Here is a 20,489-nt window from a genome sequence, read left to right as displayed (position 1 = left end):
AAAGCTCGGGCTTAAATCTTCAGTCACCGGCCAAATTGAAGAGACGTAGGCGATTTAGATGCCCTCATAAAAGATCGAAACGACGTTTGTTTCTCTCTTTCTAAGCATTGGCCCAAAGCTGCATCGCACAGGTAAAGACAAAACAATCACGATCACAAAAAAGTTGAATTAATTTCCAGATTATAACATCAAAGCTCCTTCTGGGGGTTATATACCTTCGGTTACAAACTATTGTACAAACTCGATCTGCTCGTTCGCTACTAAAGAAGAAACGGAAGTAAATGGAGACGAAATTTCTTAGAAACCCCCTGGAAGCTTCAGAGCGGTGCTCAACATCTCGATTCTCGTCGCCTTCCTCTATCGACTTCGATTCCGCCGCGGTACTTTGTTCGTTCCCGGCCAGAAGATTGCCATAGATCGATTCATCGCATGATTGGAATCCTCCGTCCCCGTGCCGATTTGAAGAGAAGACAATGGACCAAAATGTAATAATACAAAATGAATAAGGATAGGAAGAAGATTGGCGCTCCGATTGTACATTTTCATTATCTCGTCGAGATTGATTAGTCATAATCAAACAGTCCATTGCTGTCGCTTCCCAGCTGTGCGTGCATGTGCATGCCAGGCTCAGAAAACTTTCCTGAGAAAAGGACATCGGAACTGAGAATGAAAATTTCCTAGGCGACAAACGGGTTCTTCTTCCATTTTTACCGCAGTTGCTCGAGTGTTTTAGGACCGAATGGAGCTGAGTAAAACCCCTTCAATCCAAGGAACAGGGCACAAAGGGACAGCGACACAGACATGTCTTGCTGTTTCTCTTATCGATTCAATCAACTGAGCACCACACAACTTGTATATACAAGGCAATTCTCCTTCAGTGGGTTGCTTTCTTACTTTCCAAAACTCAAGGAAATCCCGTTCATTTCGGACGGGACGACCCGAAAACAAAAAACAAACAAACCGACGTCGGTGTCGTCATGGATCGACTTTTCTCAAAGTCCATCGAGTTGAAAGCGAAAGCAATGCTACAAATATAACGACATGCCGATTGCGTAAGCTAAACTTGAATCGTTAAGTGAGTGCTAAAATTTAAACATTTTAAACACGTACTATAGAGCTCCAAGAGTACATATAAAAGTCCTTCAATTTAGATAGAATAATATGGAGTTTACAGTACAAACCGCATATTATAATCGTGGACATACACAGCCAAATGCTAAACAAACATGACCTTCTCGAGCACTAAGAAGGACAAAGGCAAAAGACTCCTAAAATACAAAATGCTACATAGCTGCGGGTGGTAAAACTCCACCACTGCCCACTTCTGTAATTGCTAAAATATGCAGGGAGGGACCACTCGCAACCAAATAATGCCTCAACATGAGAAGAGCCACTGTAAAATTATTAGCCCTTCGCATATTGACTCAGTTCGGAGCTAGGATTAGGAGGCCACAATGGCCTCCGCCAACATATTACAAACACGACACACGTATACTCACTCAAATCTCAATCAAGGGTTGAGGTGACAACTCTCTATACTAACCACAATATACACATCTTCGCCTATAGGTCGGACGCGCGTTACCGTCTTATTCGGCGCTAGCTGGTCCCTGTAAATATATTTGTTTCTCTAGCGGAACTGGGCTCCCGAGAAGGTCTGCCCGAACGACCAGCGGACGGGCGCCACGTTGTAGGACACGACACTGCGGCCGTCGCTGGTGGTGACCTTGAAGGAGAGGCTCTGGCCGTTGAGGTAGTTGTTGCTCTGCCAGTTCTGGCCCCAGTTCCTCGACATGGACATCCACCCGGTCCTCGACCCTTTCACGGACGCGGCATGGACGTCGCCGGCCCCGCCCACGTTGGTGATGAGGACCAGGTTGAAGTAGGAGTGGCCGTTGATCGTGAACCTTATGCCTCCTCTCCTCTGGCAGGGTACCCTACAAATAGTCCCCGACACTAGACATTGTAAATTGACCGATCGTACCTCATTGTTCATGTGCTCCAAACACATGCAACTAACTTTTTTCATATGACCAAAAAAAATTGGGCCTAGCGATGCTATGTTCGTACCTCCGGTACGCGACAGGCACAATCCCGGCCTGGTACCGGGCGATGTGCTCGAAGACGGGCTGAGAGAGGTCGAAGTGGTGGAGAGGGGGGTTGCACCACCCGCCCGCATTGTTGGGGAGTGCGTTATTGGGCGGGCAGAAGTTGGTGGCGGTGACCACGATGGTCGCAGGTAGGCACCACTGGCGGTCGTTCATGCACCGGATCTCGTAGCACGACCCACAGCTCAGGCCATTGTTGAAAAGGGCCGTGCTCAGCGCCGCGGTGTTGGTGCCGTAGCCCTGGCTGTACAAGTTTCCATACCCGCAGGCTCCGCCTATGTGACCAAAAATTTGAAGATGAGACGGATTTTAGAGATGAGCTCCTACTCTCGAGCGGAAGTGACAGGATTGATTTTTGTCTAAACTTTTATGACATTGGAAATTTATCTGGAGGCACTAAGCAGAGCATAATGCAGAGGACTCTTTTGTTGTGCTAGCGACTTCCCTTAAATGCCTGTTAACCTACAAATTTTGGGAAATGTGGAAAAAAAAAGCAATTTCTTTTCCATCTTCTTTTCCTTATGGTGCATGTAATTATTGTACTTTACCATCTTTCATGTCCTGAAAATGTAAATTTGGCCAAGTGTGAGAAAGCTTAACAAATGTCAGTGAAATTTTTCCATCAGATGTACCAGAACAGTAGGACCGCAGTGAAATGTGGAAGAAAATGGACTTCATTGACACGTTTCTGTGGGCTGTCATTACCTTATCATTGTTATTATTAGCAAAGTGAGTAGCTGTGTGCAGTGCTAGTGAGACAAAAACAGAGTAAAGGAGTTTGAAAACGAAGAGGCAGAGGAGGAAGAAGAGAGAGGTGTCGAAGTGGGAAGGGCTGGTTACCCATGGTCCCAGAAGCGTCACTGCCTCCATAGAAAGTGGCATGAGCATTAATCCACCCTCCTCCTCCATACCCATCGACGGAGTACACCCACATTGCGAGCCAACCCACCATCACCAACCCAACCACGGCCATTCTTTTGCTTCTCCTGCACAACCCAAAGACCAAATCAACACCATTACGCAATGCAGCATTCTTGGGTAAAAATGAAACTCCAGTTTTGAGCACGCCACACTCTCCAAGCTTAGCACAAGTTTGGATGAAAAGAAAGAGGCTTTTTGGAGTTCGCTTTTAGAGCAATGACCAAAATGGGAGTTAGGGTGATTATTACCTGCAAAAAACTGAGCAGAACTTCAGTCTTCACACACACACTCGAGAGAGAGAGAGAGAGAGAGAGAGAGTGGAGTGAGGGAAATGAAGGTGGCTTAAGTGGGAGATTTATAGGGAGTTCTGGGAAGAGGGGTGGGTTGCTTTACCGCCTCTGGATGTTTAGTTGCTTCACAACTAACACAGACACTTAAACTTTGTCGAACTGTTCGGTGGGGACCAAAAGACTGCAACTGTTGCAGGACCGTACGAGCGGTTTCCAAATAGTGAGCGAACGAAATTTGCGTAAAACGAGGCCCGAAGTCCGGTTTTTGGGAAGAAAGCGTGTGGTTTTCGTGGCGTTTTTAATCCGAAAAAAAAAAAGGCCAAAAAGAAAAGGAAAGACCCTCCAAAATCTAAGTGGGGATCGGACAGAGATACAGATGGCGGTGTTTGAGAGCTGCCATATGCCCACATGCAATCGTTTTGTTCGCATGCAACGCCCGTTTGCGGCACCTGCCCCTTCTCTCTCTTCCCCCGCCCCCCCTACTTTCTTGGATGCTCTTTCGTAGCTTCTTAATGATACGTCGTTAAGCGGGATCATCGTTCCTGATCAAGCCAGTTCCATGGAGTTAACATACTATAAACCCCAGAAGAGAACACTAGACCAGCAGTGGAGGAAACCCTTAGAGGAGTTACATCGCCATGCGTTAATCGCACGATCTGCTACATTAGTCGCTTGTTAACCGAGTTCTTCTCTTTTTATTACGTGATTCTTCTGGGTTGAACAAAACACAGACAGACTCCGCACTCTAAGGAAGAACGGGGAGTGATCATTACAGCTCGCAGCTACATACGTCCTTGAAGAGGAGATTAGATGGGAGTTGCTCCCAACTTCCGTTCGCTTCATTTAATGGGTGCATTCTCGTTTAAAACCAGAGAGACCAACATGGTTCATCTTTCTCTCTGCGTGTTGCTGCTCTACAGCTCTAGGGTTTTGATGAATCAACGTGGGTTCACTTGCTAGAATGGAGACAAACTCTCTAGCCTCGATTCCCTTTGTAGGAGTAGCTTCAATCCGGCATGTTTATTAACCCTAGACTCTTAGTTTTTTTCCTTCTTTTTTTGGGTCAGAACCTAGACACTCAGTTCACCCATTATGTAAACGAGTGAATGATTACACGAGTGGAGACACTTCGTTCAACCCTAGCCTTGATTCCCTTTCTAGGAGTAGCTTCATTCCGGCAATGTTCATTAACCCCTAGACACTTAGTTCACCGTTAGGTAAACGAGGGAATGACCATTGGAATGGACGACGCATGAAGGTGGGTTGATGTTTATCACCTCAAAGCTCAAGCTTAGTTACCCAATCAATCCTTAATTCCTATACTCCAAGCTGATTGACAGCTCTGTTATAAAGATTATTCAAACCAAAAAATTCTTCAGAACACTAAATCTCGAACTATACATCTTGTCACTTTTATAGCAATCAAAAGTTAACAGTTAGTTTTTTTTACGATTAATGGGCACTCTAATCGATGAAGTTCACGGGTGCCAATGCCGTAAGAAGCAATAATTAGCAAATGATGATGCATAATCAAGGACAGCATCCTTCCACGTACGACAGACATGGATTCTAATTTGGATTCCAGCATTCCTCTCTCTCTCTCTGTCTTTCGCTATCCCCCCTCCAAGTTCCAAAAGCATACGTGTCGTTTAATGCGATGGGTTGGTGGTTATCTCCTCCATAAACACAGCTGTAATCGGTCGATTTTGTTTACGAAAATAGGATCAGCATGGAAAACGAAATTTGCCATTGCATTCGAGGATTGATTAGCGAGAAAACACGGCCGGGATTTCCGGTGTTCAGCCTGTCAATCAATCATCGGCTTGACAAGCCTCCCAAACTAAGAATTTAGAAACGTAACGTAATATTCATGGTTGTGTGGAGAAATGTTATTAGTTTGCACGAAATTATCTTCATTTAATTCGTGAGCCTTTGCCTCTATATTCAATGTGATAAAGTTGATTTGTGATGGCAAGCATATATAAAGAATTGATGATGCGACAAGGCCACGTGGAAGTAAACTCTTGAGTGCTAATTAATCCCAAAAACCATCCTCGACCTTCCCCTTCCTTACATTTTTCTCGTTGCATCCTCTCATTTCAAAATTTGTACTTTGCATCTCATATTTTCGAAACCCTAAGTTTTGCATCCGACGAACGTGACTCTCAAAAACCTGGCAAAGCATAAGGTTCTCGAGGCTTCAGAGGCACAAAGCATGAGGTTTTTGAAATGTTAAGTTATAAAGCGCATGGTTATCAAAGTAGGAAATGCAAAGCATACATGAGGTTAGCGTCGGTCTTGTAATCGTCCCTAACTTGCACTCGTGAAAATCATATAACAACACAAAACAAAACGTATGCTTACATGTTCGTCCACAGGTAAAATCGGATGCGTAATTATTGGATTGACTATTGCAAAGTAGCGAGATGTATTGATCTAAATTAGGCGCGCTGATTTTGTTTTTTCTCCCCAATAAATAGGCAAAATTGCTCGATTTCAAGTCAATAATGGTGGGTAGGCTCCATTCCATTCGAGAGATAATGTGCATTTTTCCGCGCACATGCACTCCACACACACCTTTTTGGCTCTTTGCGCATCCGTCCTTAATTTCTTTTGTATTCTCTTTTGGGACGCTTCGTTTCAAGATTCTCTCGAGGAGGCCACTGGAAATCAAGCAATTTGAGAAATTTCGTGGGTTCATCTTTTTTTTTTTTGTTGAATTCTATGGCCACAACGCGAGCTTAGCTAGAGAGATAAGAACTTGGTTAATGCTTGATATTTTTCTCAATATTTGCACTACTTTATTTTATTTATTTTTAAAAAAAAAAAAAGAGTTGGCATATATAATTATCATTTTTGTAATTCTGAAAGTTGAGTGCCCTCTTTAAATTTGATGTGCTTCAAATTCATTTTCCATCCAAAATTCAATTTCTCTCATTTGGCCTCGTTTTCCAAACATAGATGACTGAGGAAGGAAAAAAGATTGAAGCAAATCTATTTTCCATTATAGACATAGGTCTCCTATCGAACTAATTACCATAGAAAGATATGTAATCTATATAACACCTTTCCGAAGTAGAAGTTTCATCAAATTGTTAACGTTAACACCGAAAATCCCATGAGGTATGTACCTTAGCTACAAATTCGATGATGCCAAGTGCTTCATGCATATCGTAAGACCAACAAAAATTGTTATGGATGTCCTAATTGACCATGTGTATTGGCATGATGTTTAGATTTAGCAAAAGCGAAGCATTGGCGTGGCGTTAATTCCAAGTACCCAATATAAAAAAAAATAATTAAAATGTGAAAACCAAAAGCTACCGTTTTGAAGGCGACCAACTAATGGTAATACTTGCTCGGGTTTTCTTTTGCATGCGAAAAGAGGGTTTGGACGGAGTTAGGACTTACCTCGTCCATTGTTAGAATGTTCTGTTCAGGGAGTTAATGAAGCATCGTCGGGTGACCGAGTGAGCTTGTCTTTATGAAGCCTAGGACCATCAATACATCTACGCCAGAGCCAGTTCCCTGTAGACCAATTAAAATTTTTGGAGACTGATAGTGTTTTGAACAATCGAACTTGTGACTTTCAACATGAAGATTGAGTTTTTGGACCGCTCGATTGGAAACGCCTACTCGGACTCGGTGTATCTAGAATACGGGTAAATCACATTGAGCGAACTTATGAATCTCACGTGAATTTCACATTGAATTACAATGGTTAAGATCCAGACGGGTACTTATGTCCGAGTTACTACCAACTTCCCTTCAACCAATCCCTTCTGTTTTTCCAATGGTTGTGTTGTGGGTGGTGCCTTTAATGACAAGAATGTTGACATCGATGCGAGCCAAAGCAGATCACATGTTCAGAGACACTGATATTCTGCTAGAATTTTCCCTCTCCTTTTCGTGTTCCCTCCCAAACCTTTCACTGTCTCTCGCACAGCTCTTTCAGGGGTTTTGATTTTGATTCTCTCCTCAGCTGTAGATAGGTCGAGAGGTGCAGACAAAAAGTCCTCTCAAATTTGAAAAAGAAAAAAAACTATCGAAATGGTGATAAATTATAAAAAGTCATATTCGAGTTCGCATGTCGATTTTTTATATTTTGTAGAAATTTCAAGAATTTTTAAATTTTTAGAAAAGCAAAATGGTTGAGTTATAAGATTTGGATTTGATTCTAAAAGTAAAAAGCAAAACAGCATTAAAATCACAGTAGCCTTTCTTGTTTTTTCTTTTGTTTTGTTATTTTGATTAAATGTATAGGATTCTTATCTGCCCAATAAGCCAGGGTTTTTGTTGAATTTGCTAGATTTCCTGTCTCCTACTTTTTACAGAATGTCATGTCCAATGTCCCCACGCACCTGTGGAAAGTCAATTGGAGAATTTGGAGGCCAGGCATCTCATCTCAACTTTTGCTTCATGTCTAACTCAAGAGAATGTTATTTACTGTGTACGAAAAGATAATGGATAGTTTCTCTTGAATAATAATCTAGATTTATATCGTAAGATTAGATAATGGTAAGATAGTAATTAATCCTCTTGAATTCTAGATAAAAAAATTGTAAAAATCTATAGAATGGTATACAAAATCTAAAATCACGAAAACACAACTAATGCCCATTGGATGTTGAGTTTCACAAATAAAGGAGGACAACGGTAAAACTAATAAAGAAAGGTTCGTATCTAGAAACCCGAAAAAGAGCTAGCGAAACACTTGAAGTGTAATGCTTGGTGTCTATGTATCCGCTGTGAAGTTGCGGGTCATGGAGGAAGGAGATAGACAAGAGAAAGGAAAAATCAAAACTATTACACGTGCCATCGAAAACAGATGACACGACACTGTTGTCCCGTCTTTAATTTTGACTTGATTACGCAGGCCACCTTGGTAAAAATCATATGACGAGGCGCCGAATCAGTACATTTACACTAATTTTGTCTATGAATTTTATCTTTGAAAAAAATAGGGAAAGAAAAAGGCTCTGTTCATATTTCAATTTTCAATAGACACATGAAAATTTTGCACTATTACCCAAAAGAAGAAGAAGAAGGAAATACACACCACCTCGATGAACCTAAAAGAAAACAAGATTCGTCGTTACAAAGCCTACAACATTGGAAGGTCCCGACATCCTCGTGTGGGTGTCGTCAGAAAAGCCCTAGCAGTCGTTATAGCTTAATCATGTCTCATCGCCACTCCTTTTTCTTTCCTTGGCCAAAGACACATCCCGTCCGTCCTCATTGGATTGCAATTGCACTCTTTGCACATGCCCACCCCCATTTGGTCTCCTTCCCTCTCTCTCTCTCTCTCTCTCTCTCTCTCTCTCTCTCTCTCTCCTGAAATTATTGTTAGTTTAATTTTATTTTAATCATTTCGCGTACTCTGAGAAGATCTTGGTGGGGGCTTCGATTTCGAGCACAATTGAACGAGGGGTTTGTCATTTGTCCACTCCCATGAAAGTTGTACACCACTCATGGACACACCTCTCCAACCAAAAACGCGGCAAAGTCTTGGGATTAGCCAATACCCGCATTAAATACTTCGGTCTTTGTTAGTAGGCTATGTGCCGAAACAAATTTGCCTTGAGAAACTCGGGCGTGTGTAGCATTCGACCTTAGGCGGACGAGGTATAGAGAATTGGGAAAAGTCGTTACGTGATCTACAGATAAGCTTGATTTGCACGATCTGAAGGTCATGCAATGCTTTTTGGCGGAAAAGTGATACGTTTACCAAACCGGATGTATTGGGCTCGTTGTTGCATTAGGTTACAAGCATTGCCTCCGAGTCTTGTCCCCACATTTCGGACCAAAGTTTTTGCGCTCTTCATCATTGCTTTGGGGCGTCCATTGGAGTGGGACTCGACCAGGTAAGATTAAGCATCGCGACGCCGGGACAACATACAGGCACATCGTTGGGGGGCATATCTCTTGATCCTTCCGTGATTCACTGAATCTGGTTGCGAAACATTTGAAACGCCAACTTGAAATTGATTCGCGATCCGTTCCAATTGAAAAGATCAATAAAAATCCAAATGCATGTCATGCGAATCACGTATGAGTACACTCCTATAAGTACCGAAACGCGAGCCGAAACCTACTTGGTACACGATGCATGGCCCTCCTCAAGGAAGTAGTTGAGTTTCTTAATCATCCCCACATAAGGAGAGTGCATCATGGGACGAGCTTGGAGAGAATTAATAATGCACCATGCAAAGTCCCCGCGATTAATGGGAAGCCTCGTTCCATAAAAGTAGGGGAAGCGAAAGCTATCATATCATGAACCTCTCCATTGAGATATGATATGTTCATGTCTTTCAACTGCCTTTCGGTAGATTACCTAACTACCTAGCTAATCCCTATATTAATCTTCCTTTTTCCTCTAATTTCCCTTTTAATATCCTGCAAAAATCCAAGCAAAATGCACTGAAAAAGCACACCAACTACCAACATGGTGGAGTGCATGGAGCACATAGCCTTTTTCCAAATAGCGGGTCATGCAAGTGCGATTTGGTAGGGTTAAAGTGACCTCTCTAAAACAAACAACATCAAGATTCCAATCATCAACCCTATCCGACAAAGAGGGGAAGGATTAGTCACTCGTGACCGTTTGATCAAGGGAAAACGATGGCTGAAGGGCTCGTGAGATTTGAGGAATGTGGAAGCAAACAGGAGTAAAAGGGGAGAAAAAGGTTGCTGCCGACAGGGGAGAAAGTGTTTGCAATTTGATTCTTCTTCGGTTGCTTCTCCGCTGTAAAAGATTTTCCATTGCGGATCGGGGGCCGTTAGTGGAAGTTACATAAGTCGTGTTGCATGGGACTTTGCTTTAACTTTGGAAGATGTCGAGCGGAATGTTCGGAAAACAATGCGGTGTTTAACTTAAAATTTCAAAGCTTTAGGATGCATTTGTTTGAGTAAAAGAATTTTTTGAAAATTAGTTTTGTGCACTTTCACTTGTTTAGTTTGCTGAAAATGATTAGTCAACGGAAAATCATTTGCTTTAGCGTCTTCTTTTGCTCGTTGTTGTTGCTTTTCTTCGCTCGTTGTGAAATAAATATGCTCCATGAGGATCTTCTGCAATAGAATTCTAAGGACCAGAATTAGCTGGATGCCCAGAACGTGGTTTTATGACTTCTTCAAGATTTGGCGGAAGCTCTCTTCTCCTGATTTTGGTTTAGATCTAAATCTGTGAGCCTTTATCTCCCGATCTAAATCTCAATTTGGGATTTCCTTAGAAGCGTTAGATCTGTAGTGGTTCAATATGTTGTTGTTGTCGTTGACTCCATATGGCGATGATGTTGAGGACGCCGAATGTAGGCGCGCACTGCAAGCCGTAGTTTCTGGATGGAAAGATCTCGGTGTGTGTCCATCACTACGGTTTTGGTGATTGGTCGTCGATTATTTTTTGATGCTGTGATAGATCTGATCTTTTGGGATGAGAGTTCTTATAGTTGTAAGCTATAGTCTATTGTTTTTCTGAGTTTTGTTTTGTTTTGCAGCTTTCTTGAATTTGTTTTGCTTGGAAGCTTTCTATGTTCCTCTCACATTTGATCTGGAAAAATGAATGAAATTTTCTTCGACAAAAAAAAAAGAAACAATGCTATCACATAGTTTAAGCAGTAGTAAAATTCTGTAGGGTCATTAAACTGAAAGATAAAAGCATAATTTAATATTTAAGTATTCTAATGAAAAAATGAGGAGAAACCGAGCTTACCATCGTACGAAATAGTCACTCACATATCCGGTATCCATTTGAGCACTTTGTAACAATGGTGGCGGCCATTGATACGACATGTCGACCAGTCCTATATATTTCGCTCTATTGTCCAAAATCTTATTATATCGACTGCCTTCGCGAGAATTTCGACACACTTCGAGCCATTCATCCTTAGATACACCCGATCCTTCAATTCCGATCTAAGAATTTCAACGTTTTCTAACTCTTTGTATTCGACAAATCTACTAACCATCTCGCTCACAGTCGGACATGGTGCTCGAAATGTCCACGATACCAGCCTGTGTCCATCGTAATCTAAAACTAGAGGTCAAGGAAAGAAGATTAGTCAAAGATCGCATGACAACAGCCCTCTGTAATGGCATTAACGTCGACGGTGACTCCCAAATCCACAATATCTCTGGTGTAGCGACCCCCCATGTGGAGCGTTCTCTCCACTTTACTTCATTGATGCCCCTCCTCCTCCATTGACAATTTCGTTCCAATCCTTTTCCAAATCCACGTCAGTGCATGTTTCCGTCGTTGCTTTCGCTTCTTCGTCCGCGGCGTGCGCGACCCTAGTTCCTATTACACTCTCGAGTTGATGTGAGGCGGAGATTTCGCTCACGTTCCGTCGAAATGATTGACTTGCTTCTTCGTATCGACGGTGCCGATGTGTAAGATATGGTGCCGTTCATGGGTACGTCGGCGCATTGTGATTGTACAAGGAGAGGGGGTCCACGGTCCACGGTCCACGAGCCGGATCGAGTTAAAAAGGGCCCGCTTACTTTGAAGGGCTTGCATTATATTCACGGTAGAATGGAAATCACGTCATACGTAGAGCTATTATTAGGTACGTCGGATCCGTGCGAGCTTTAGTATGATACAACCGTTACCCGATCAAGACCCACCAAAATCAAGAGTTATGCTGCACTAGGCCCGCATGATTCCGGTGCACCCATCGCGTTTGTCGGTTTACTCTTCGATCTTTCCCTAAGACGTGTACACGATCAAAATACCAAGCTTCTCACCTTCAGGGCAACTGAACCCAGCTTTTCACAAGAACATGGCATGTACGATTTGATGTTGCGCCCTTTATTTGCTCTTCGATCTTCAGATGAAGTCCGGTTCAAAAAATCTTTGATTAACCTCTACAAGACGATGTGAGATTTGTATGAAGCACCGAAAAGTTAAAGCTCCACTGACGTTCCTTTCTTCTCTTCTTGTTCTTGTTTTGTCCTCCCTCCTTTTTCCTTTTCCGGTTATCAGCTCCACTAAAATTTTGGACAACCTGCAATTTTCCATATTCTCATCGCGGGAGGAGGGCCAACATGTCTGAAGAGGAATCTGAAGTAAGGAAGGAGACGGGTCGGCCCACAAAAAGATGGAAAAGATTGTCCGAAAAGTTTTAAATTCATTGTACGGCAGTCAATTTAATCCCAAACTTTTCAATTTTGCCAATTTAATTCTAAACCTTTCAATTGTGCCAATTTAGTTTGAAACCTTTTGATGATTCGCCAATTTAGTTCTAAACCTTTAATGATTTGATAATTTAGTCATTCTGGTCAATTTTGATCGAAAATCGCTGATGTGGCGGTCTAATTAACGCCGGCTGTCCTACATTGCATGTCGGCGTAGGATGGGCGTTGATGTGGACAATTGTTTACATTTTTTAAAAAAAATTTCAAAATTTTTATATTTTTTCTTTCTTTCTTCCTTTGGCCAGTCGCCGGGCCTCGGCGGTGGCCGACGACCTGCCAGAGGCAAGGGCCAACGATCGGCTAGAGGCAAGGGCCGACAAGGTCAACCTCACCGACCTCGGGTTAGGTTGGACCCTCGCCAGATCCGACAAGGGCAAGCCTCGCCTAGCCACTGGTGAGGCTCAACCTTGCCTTGCCACTGGCGAGGCTCCACCTCGTTGTCACTGGGCGAGGTCAACCTCGTTCTGCCACTAGCGAGGCTAGACCCTTGCTAGATCCGGGAAAGGCAAGCTTCACTAGTGGCTGACGAGAAAGAAGGAAAGAGAAAAAGAGAGAAGAAAACGGACAAAAAGAAAAAAAATTCAAAAAAAATTATCCATGTGAGTACAAGCTGTCCCATAGGGCATGGCTGGTGTGCGATTTTCGGCCAAAATTAGCTGAACGGACTAAATTAGCGGATTGTTAATAGATTTAGAGCTCAGTTAGCATATTATTAAAATGTTTATGACTAAATTGACAAGTTGTCAAAATGTTTAAGATTAAATTTGGACATTTGAAAGGTTTTGAGCTACCGATAGGGTTTAGGATTTTCTGGGCAGTTTTTCCCAAAAAGACGGGACATCTACCACGCAACGATGGAAGCGGCTCACGGCAAAGTACGTGCCCTTACATTTCTCACAAGGGATTTGTAGAAGACAACCTTGCGGAAGACGGTCCTCGTGGGGACCATAGTGTTTGCATCCAACTAAGATTTGCAGTCCTTCGATCTTTGCATTGTCCGTGTGCCTGTCTCTCTCCCCTCAAATTGGGACAAGGGTACCATTAGATCTTTATAGTCCTTGTCGTCTATGATGGCTGACACAGGTACGCTTATCTCGAGTCTCTCAAACGTCCAGAAAACTGTGATATGTGGTGAAACCCGTTGCGGTTGGAGAGTTGTGGAGGAGGTTCAAATCACCCGACGTAGTCCCCTGGCTGCACACTCTCGTGATTAGATAATGCGATGGAGGATAGCCGGGTCGAACCTTCTCAGATGAGATGCTTCGCGCCCCAGCGGTAGAAGTGCAGGAAGCGGCCACATGCTCTCTTCATCTGTCAGATTTTCAGTAACTTATAACCTCAACACCGGGCATTTCGCGAGACACCCCTCTTATCGGAGCAATGTTCGATCCAGAACTACACTTATCAGACCGAAAATTTAGCTCACTGGTGTTTTTGATGCGGCACGACCAATTTAGGCAACATTAGGCTGCCATATATCGAGCATCTGAAGATCCTCGAGAGGATGCAGAGATTGTGGTTGCTCACGAGAACTCTATGGGACTATAAAGAATCCAATGGGGTGTCTAACACTAATGGCCCATGATCAGAGACTTACAACCCAACAGGTTAATCATCTGTCTCTCTTTTTCTTGTTGAACACTCCCATCAAAGATCAGTCATCCCTACGAAGAACATACGCATCACCGAACCCTCCATAATTGATTTGAGCAAGTAAAATGTGGTAAGCATACAACAACAATATCCCTAGGTTTCTCTAGTCTCAAAATCCTACTGGTATAGACCCATCAGCCCAAAAGGCAAATCGCAGGGATAAAACTACATGATTACAATTAGAAGTCAACTCTTTCACAAGCAGTCATCCAATATGCATGCTCGGGCCTGCCTTTGAATCAGAGCACCCGACCGCCGCCTGATGGTTCTGATCCACAAATATTTTACTGCTAAACTGCGAAGAATGGGAACCAGTTTTTCTCAACTTACCAGGATATTCCTTGCTCGTGGTGCCCTTAAGAGAAAGGTTCTTCTTGACACGATTTTTATTCAGTAATATCATGGCATTTCGAGGGGGTGCATGCAGTGCTCCTTCAACGCAGTCCCCAACCTGTGTACAACCCCAAGAAGGCCTAGATGGCCCACCCTCAGAAAATGTTCTAAGCCTAGGAAAGCCACTCTTCATTTTGGAAAGAGCTCGCAACTCTGGAGAATTCTCTTCTTCCACTCTCGCACATAAAGGGCAAGGAGGGTCGCTTTTCCGTGTCTTAGGAGTCGTCTGCTCCAAACACTCGGCGTGAAAAACGTGACTACAAGAAAGGACCCCAGCGACTGGCATATCTCCACTTCTTACAATCCGACGTGAACTCCACGGCGATCTATGTGAAAGGAATCTCTCACACAACCCGCATCTGAAAGCATCGGATGAGTGGGAGTGGGAGGATCGGCCAAATATTTCAGATTCCAATGGCTCCAATGCATCTGTCAAGTCGACGCTGCTGCTACCACTACTCCAACGATGGACCTCTCCTTGAGGAGTGGATAAAGCATCAAGCCCCAAGATTCCAGCAGCCACAGGATCAGAAGCTTCTCTAGCAGGACTATTGGTGGGAAAGGAGAGTGGGTGAATTGGCTTGGATACGAAGAAACGACGGCTTGAGATGTTGCGGTGAGTGCGCATGCATGACTTAAATGCAGGTTCTGACTCACTACTGTCTGAGCGGGATGAACAAGAACCTAAACTATCTTGATTCAGTGAGGTTCCCTGCGAAGTTCATACATTCAAATAATCTCTGAGATGCCAATTAGTATGTGCAAGCAATCACAATGGGGAGAGAACACAATACCTCCATCATAGGTGCAAGGGACAATGACCGCGAAGCTCGATCTAGCAAGACAAAAACAAGTTGCCAAAAGTTCAGAAACGTTGGCACTATGAATCATAGGGATGGCACCAAAAATTGTCTAATATAGCAATTCTTCATTGAAGCATGGTCCATCTCTATGCTACTAGGAATGCTCCATAAGTAAGTAAAATCTAGAGCGAGGAAGAACGGAAAGTAAAAGTAGGTTCCTAATTCATGTGCCTATGCAGGAAAAACGAGGCGATGGAAATGTACCACTTGTATATCTTGTTAATTCTTCTCACATCTGAAATTACACTTCTCAAAACACATAAGGCAGTCTCATCCAAGGGTTGGCTAGGAGCTGGTCTCTGGGAAGAACTTAGCCCTCGAAATTTGTAAGTTTACACATTCAACGGGGATACAGGATTGACCTAGAGGTGGTCCACCCTTACCAAGACTTATTAGATATCATATTCAATTCTTACTTCCCCAATCCTCTGGTAACCTATCAAAATAAGTAATTGAATGTTTTAGCTTGTAATTTGAACGGCATAAAAAAGTTGAAAGCCCACCCATCTCAGAAATGAATGCTCTAGCTATCTCAGCTTCAGTATAACAGAGATGTCAATAGTTAGCCTAGCTTATCTCACACTGCTAAATTCTTGCCATCTGTTATTCTAAGGTTTAGTTTAGGAATAAGATATATGCATTCCAGAGTAACGGTGGGTAATATTATCTAGTACAGCTCCAATTTAAAACTGAAGATATGTTTTTCCGTAGCAAAACAACATAATATACAGCTTCTAAATACACGCCCAAATAACGGATCCTCAAAGAGCACAATCATGAAAATACATAAGCCACATTTGGCCTACATTGGATTTGGGCCCCACCAACTCAAAATTGATCGAATGTTTTTGAGTAGTGTCACCTTTGTAGGCCAATACTAGTATGACCTACACTTGAAAATGCAAAAGAACCTTTGCTCAAGCCACTAACACCTGACACATCCCAAGAAAAACCAACATGTTGGGTTGGGATCAGTTTTATTTCAGAGAGAGAGAGAGAGAGAAATCGTTCCATGTGAATCATTAAGTGGGTGCCATTCATAGAAAAATAGCGCATGAACAATGAACGTTCTAAGGTCTTCAAGAATCAAAAGATTCTATGAGCCAAACTTCCCGCTTCATCAAAAACGGACTTACAAAAAGCATATGGCTATGCAAAGACTACAGAAAAAAAGATACACATATGCACATGCAAAAAAATGACCTCATCAAAGGATGATAGTACCTGTATCCAACTAATAATTTAAAATTTTCCATTAAGAAGACCCAACAGAACTGCAATTGATAGATAATAATATCAGAAATTAATTAAATCCAATGAGTTTGTCAGAAATCATAATCTTAAAGGGGATGTGTTATTACTTCAACGCTGAATGTAAGAGAAAATGCTCGAACATCAAAGAACCAAAGAATCATGGAAAGTTCTATCTTCTTACTCTCAAAAAGCAAGGAAACTTCAGATGGTCTTGCAGTAGAGGATAGCAATAAGCAACCAAATTCTAACAGGACAAGATATTAGAGTGAAAATGCTTCATAAAATGTACAGTTGATGCTCACCTCTTCTAGTTGGAGTTCCATAGTCCTCAACGTTGATTTCTTGTATGGCTGGAGGTGTCCATTGGGGACCCTGAGACTGATCAGATGGACTACTTAAAAACAGCTCTGCACCATCAGAAGCAGAGTAATGATGATTGTAGAGACGGTTGCCTCTCACCCATCCCCTACTTCCTTTACTGTTTGAAGACGTGGACGATCGATAAAGCTGATCACTGTCCCGTAAACCATTAGGTAGCCCCTCATATTGAAGCCGAATATCCAATCTTGATGGAGGTGGCGAAAAGCTAGTGTTTGTTCGCCAGTAAGGCTCATGTGGGCCCACAGACCAGTCCCCACTGGCTGCATGTGATCCATGTGGCCTTGCAGCCACACAACAGAGCGACCCCGTTTTAGCTATTTTCTGTATAACTCCAGAAGCTAATATCTTAGCCTTTTAACACTTGACAATGATCAACTGAAATGAATCCAATAGCTTCTACCACATCAGCTCATGATTCCGTCAAGGAATTAGGTTCACCGAATAAATAAATGTCTGCCATTGGTGCTTGAAATACAAGGCAGTATTGCGGCCAAGAAGGACACCTAATTCATACCGGCGAATAAACAACTTACCCCCCTAGTCACAGTAATCATGTCTCCTTCACTGTCACTGTCCAAGAAGAACATGAATCCATCCTGAAGAATGTGTAGCTGTGCCTACAGTAACCAGATTTCGATAATAAACTCTAAGGAATCACAGAGGAAATTCTGGCACATAAAGGAAAACGGAAAAAAACAACCTCACAGGGAAGCTAAAGACCAAAAAAGAAATTAAGTTCCCGAGAATCCCTACAAGAATGCCATTGCTAGGTACTCAGATCATGGCTACAAGGTAACACCATCGGCATCGTAATTAACAATGACAAGCAACAATCTTGCATAGCAAGCAAATTCGGGTTTACGCGGTCATGACCCTGCGCAGAGTAGTTCCCGGAATTTCTAAGCAGGAACGGTAAAAATACATGAGGAAACAACTCTTCTTCCCCTCAGCTTTCACCATCTCATGCTAAACCATGCTTCGGCAAAACAAAAACCGAAATTTACAGTGAAAAACACATCCCTTCTATAAAAAGACCGACCCCAAAATGACAAGAATTGAAAGCCCCCAGGTGCCTAAACAGCTGAAGTCTGCACTAACAGCATTTCCACATGAGTCACCCCCACCAAGAGATTACCCAAGGGGAAAAAAATTAGAACTTGATAACCAAAACCAGTTAAATGGCTACCCAAAAACTACATCCCGAGGCCGAAGCGGACAGACCCACCAAAAATTTCTAACACATTTTAGAAGATAAACACTAGCCAGAGCGAAATCAACACCATTTGAGCAGATGGAGCCAACACTTACCAGTGCGATTGGTCATCGAGGAAGACGGGTAAGAGATAGAGATAGGGAGAGGGAGAGAGTGGCTGTCATTTGGGAGAAATGCAGTGCTTGGGGACACTCCTAATTTGCGGAAACTGAGCACGACATTGCGCTCAGGAAAGAAAAGCCCTAACAATTCCAGACCGGAGAGAAAAGGGAAAGGGGAAGGAGGTGTCTGCGTCATTTTGCATTGAGGCCCCCCATCTTTTACGTATTTGCGCATACTCCCTGTGCTTTTTTCTTCCCCAATTGGTGTCTTGTCTTGTCGTGTCTTGTCCTAACCCCAGATTAACGTGCCGATCATCTCCTAAGTACTGTGTGATCAACTCGGCAGGTGCTTGATTAGACATTAGACATGCCCAGAAGCCGCATGGAAGGAAAACAACACAGGAATTGGCTGGCTTTTGCCCGCATGCTACGAGGCATCTAGTGTTTCCTTCCATGAGCACAATTGATTTTAGAACTTTACACTCGTCAGCTTGGCGACACGGTAATAACCTTACTCGATTTGTCTATAGATTGAGAGCTCGGATAGAGTTGGTGTCCGATTCTTACTCTGTCGACACTTTCAAACCGTTACACATCAAAGAAGATCTTGACTGATGTTTGTGATGTTTATTTTCAAAATGTCTTTTTTCCTTCGTTTTAAGAACATGACGTAACTCGAAGATAAATAATCAATTTGTATTCAATTAATCATAACTCATGTTGATTGCTTGCTATCACTTTGAATTGATCATTGTTTTCGAAAAAAAATGACCCACATGCCTTGAGTGATGTGGATTCTAACCGTCAAGTTTGTGCCCCCATCAACCAATCTTCTTTTCATAGCAAAAACAATCTATTTTCTTTTCTTCACTGGCTTAAATGCACATACTCACGATTGTGGGGGCAAAAATGAAAAACCCCACAAAGAGACTAAAGGTGGGGCTTGAGTTAACAATGAATTTGATAGCTGTGAATCACTATCGAAATTTCAGGACAGAAATTTGAGATTAAAAAGTAGTTTTAGATTTGTTTTACAATACAAAGATGTGATTAAATTCTTCCATTCATACCAAGTCCTTGTCAAAGGGACTGTGTTCGAAACTGCAAGCATTGTCGTCTGGCCCTTTATGATTCATGTTCCACTCCAAATGCGCCCTCTTATTTTTTTGGGCAAAGCTCCTTTTTAACTTTATGAAAAGAAAAGGGTACATGGTGTCACAAATGACACGACAAATCGAGTTTTATATGGCTATATCAAATGCATGAATGTTGTACTATAAAGGATGCAGATACATTCATATTCATTAAAGTAGATCTCAGTGCAGTGGTTTGATGTGCTTCGTCAAATGCCTGAATACTGTACTAAAAGGCCTCTTTTTCCCCAGGTCACACTTGAGATGAACCTAACTCACTGATCACATGACAATTTAAATTATGGACACATTGCAATTTCACTTCTTGTTCAAGTTACTCCCTCGTCGGTCCTATCATTTTTCGCCTCTAAAAGAATGAATAGGAAATAAGTTATAGATGACCGTCTGATTTGGGGAATAAGATTAAGATTTGTTCAACAGACCGAAAAGGACAGAGAGCCGACGAGAGAAGGGACAAAATCCATCAGATGACGGCTGGAGAATGATGCAATTCACACTCAAAAGGCATTCGTTGTTCATCTGACTAGTAGATTTTCGTCCAAATTCTTCCAGGAACCGGATCAAGCTGTAGTAAGCACGGGCACTTGTGTTTGTGCTTTTTGGCTTTAAGCTCAACCCAAAGGAATTGATTAAAGTGCCAGCCAAAAGTAACAAAAGGAATGGCTCAACTGTAGATGTTTTCCATGAACAAACAAGTCAGAACAAATCCAGCCACCCTACAGAGATGTTGGCCTGATTCAGAGGATACCCTCAGCCCAGAGCTGTCAACTCGTGTTGGGGCAACCTATTCATGTCCGTTATTTACGTCTTAACAAGCACGCTTTGGCATAATGAAAAATTACTTTTCATCGAGAACGAGTCAAAAAGTGCTGGTTTCCGGTTAGCCATGCTCGTGATGCGTTTAATTCAAATGTCTCTGGATAAATTCATCAGCAGCCCTTCAACCACCTCGCAATGCAATTTTTCTTT

The 20,489-nt window shown here is 42.5% G+C and overlaps 2 protein-coding genes across 2 annotated transcripts; both read right to left on the bottom strand.

The window, feature by feature from the left end:
* Window positions 1-1,130: 1,130 nt before the first annotated feature.
* Window positions 1,131-3,322, bottom strand: LOC115671724 (expansin-A1-like). Its single transcript, XM_030593352.2, has 4 exons — window positions 3,278-3,322; window positions 2,949-3,094; window positions 2,071-2,383; window positions 1,131-1,937 (listed from the first exon to the last, which is right to left on the bottom strand). Exons 2-4 carry the CDS (start codon window positions 3,079-3,081, stop codon window positions 1,631-1,633), a joined length of 753 nt encoding a protein of 250 aa, XP_030449212.1. The 5' UTR covers window positions 3,082-3,094; window positions 3,278-3,322; the 3' UTR covers window positions 1,131-1,630.
* Window positions 3,323-14,190: 10,868 nt separating this feature from the next.
* On the bottom strand, window positions 14,191-18,593 carry LOC115671832 (uncharacterized). The gene is made up of 5 exons (XM_030593483.2): window positions 18,361-18,593; window positions 17,586-17,669; window positions 16,974-17,373; window positions 15,349-15,389; window positions 14,191-15,266 (listed from the first exon to the last, which is right to left on the bottom strand). The coding sequence occupies exons 2-5, from the start codon at window positions 17,637-17,639 to the stop codon at window positions 14,367-14,369; spliced, it is 1,395 nt and encodes a 464-aa protein (XP_030449343.2). The 5' UTR covers window positions 17,640-17,669; window positions 18,361-18,593; the 3' UTR covers window positions 14,191-14,366.
* Between the last annotated feature and the right edge of the window lie 1,896 nt (window positions 18,594-20,489).

The sequence above is a fragment of the Syzygium oleosum genome, unplaced genomic scaffold, assembly GCF_021117445.2.
Source record: "Syzygium oleosum isolate NSW1041296 unplaced genomic scaffold, Sole_v2.1 Sole_v2.03, whole genome shotgun sequence".
NCBI lineage: Eukaryota > Viridiplantae > Streptophyta > Magnoliopsida > Myrtales > Myrtaceae > Syzygium > Syzygium oleosum.
The sequence above is the reverse complement of the archived record's forward strand: the minus strand, read 5'-3'. Positions and strand labels throughout refer to the sequence as shown.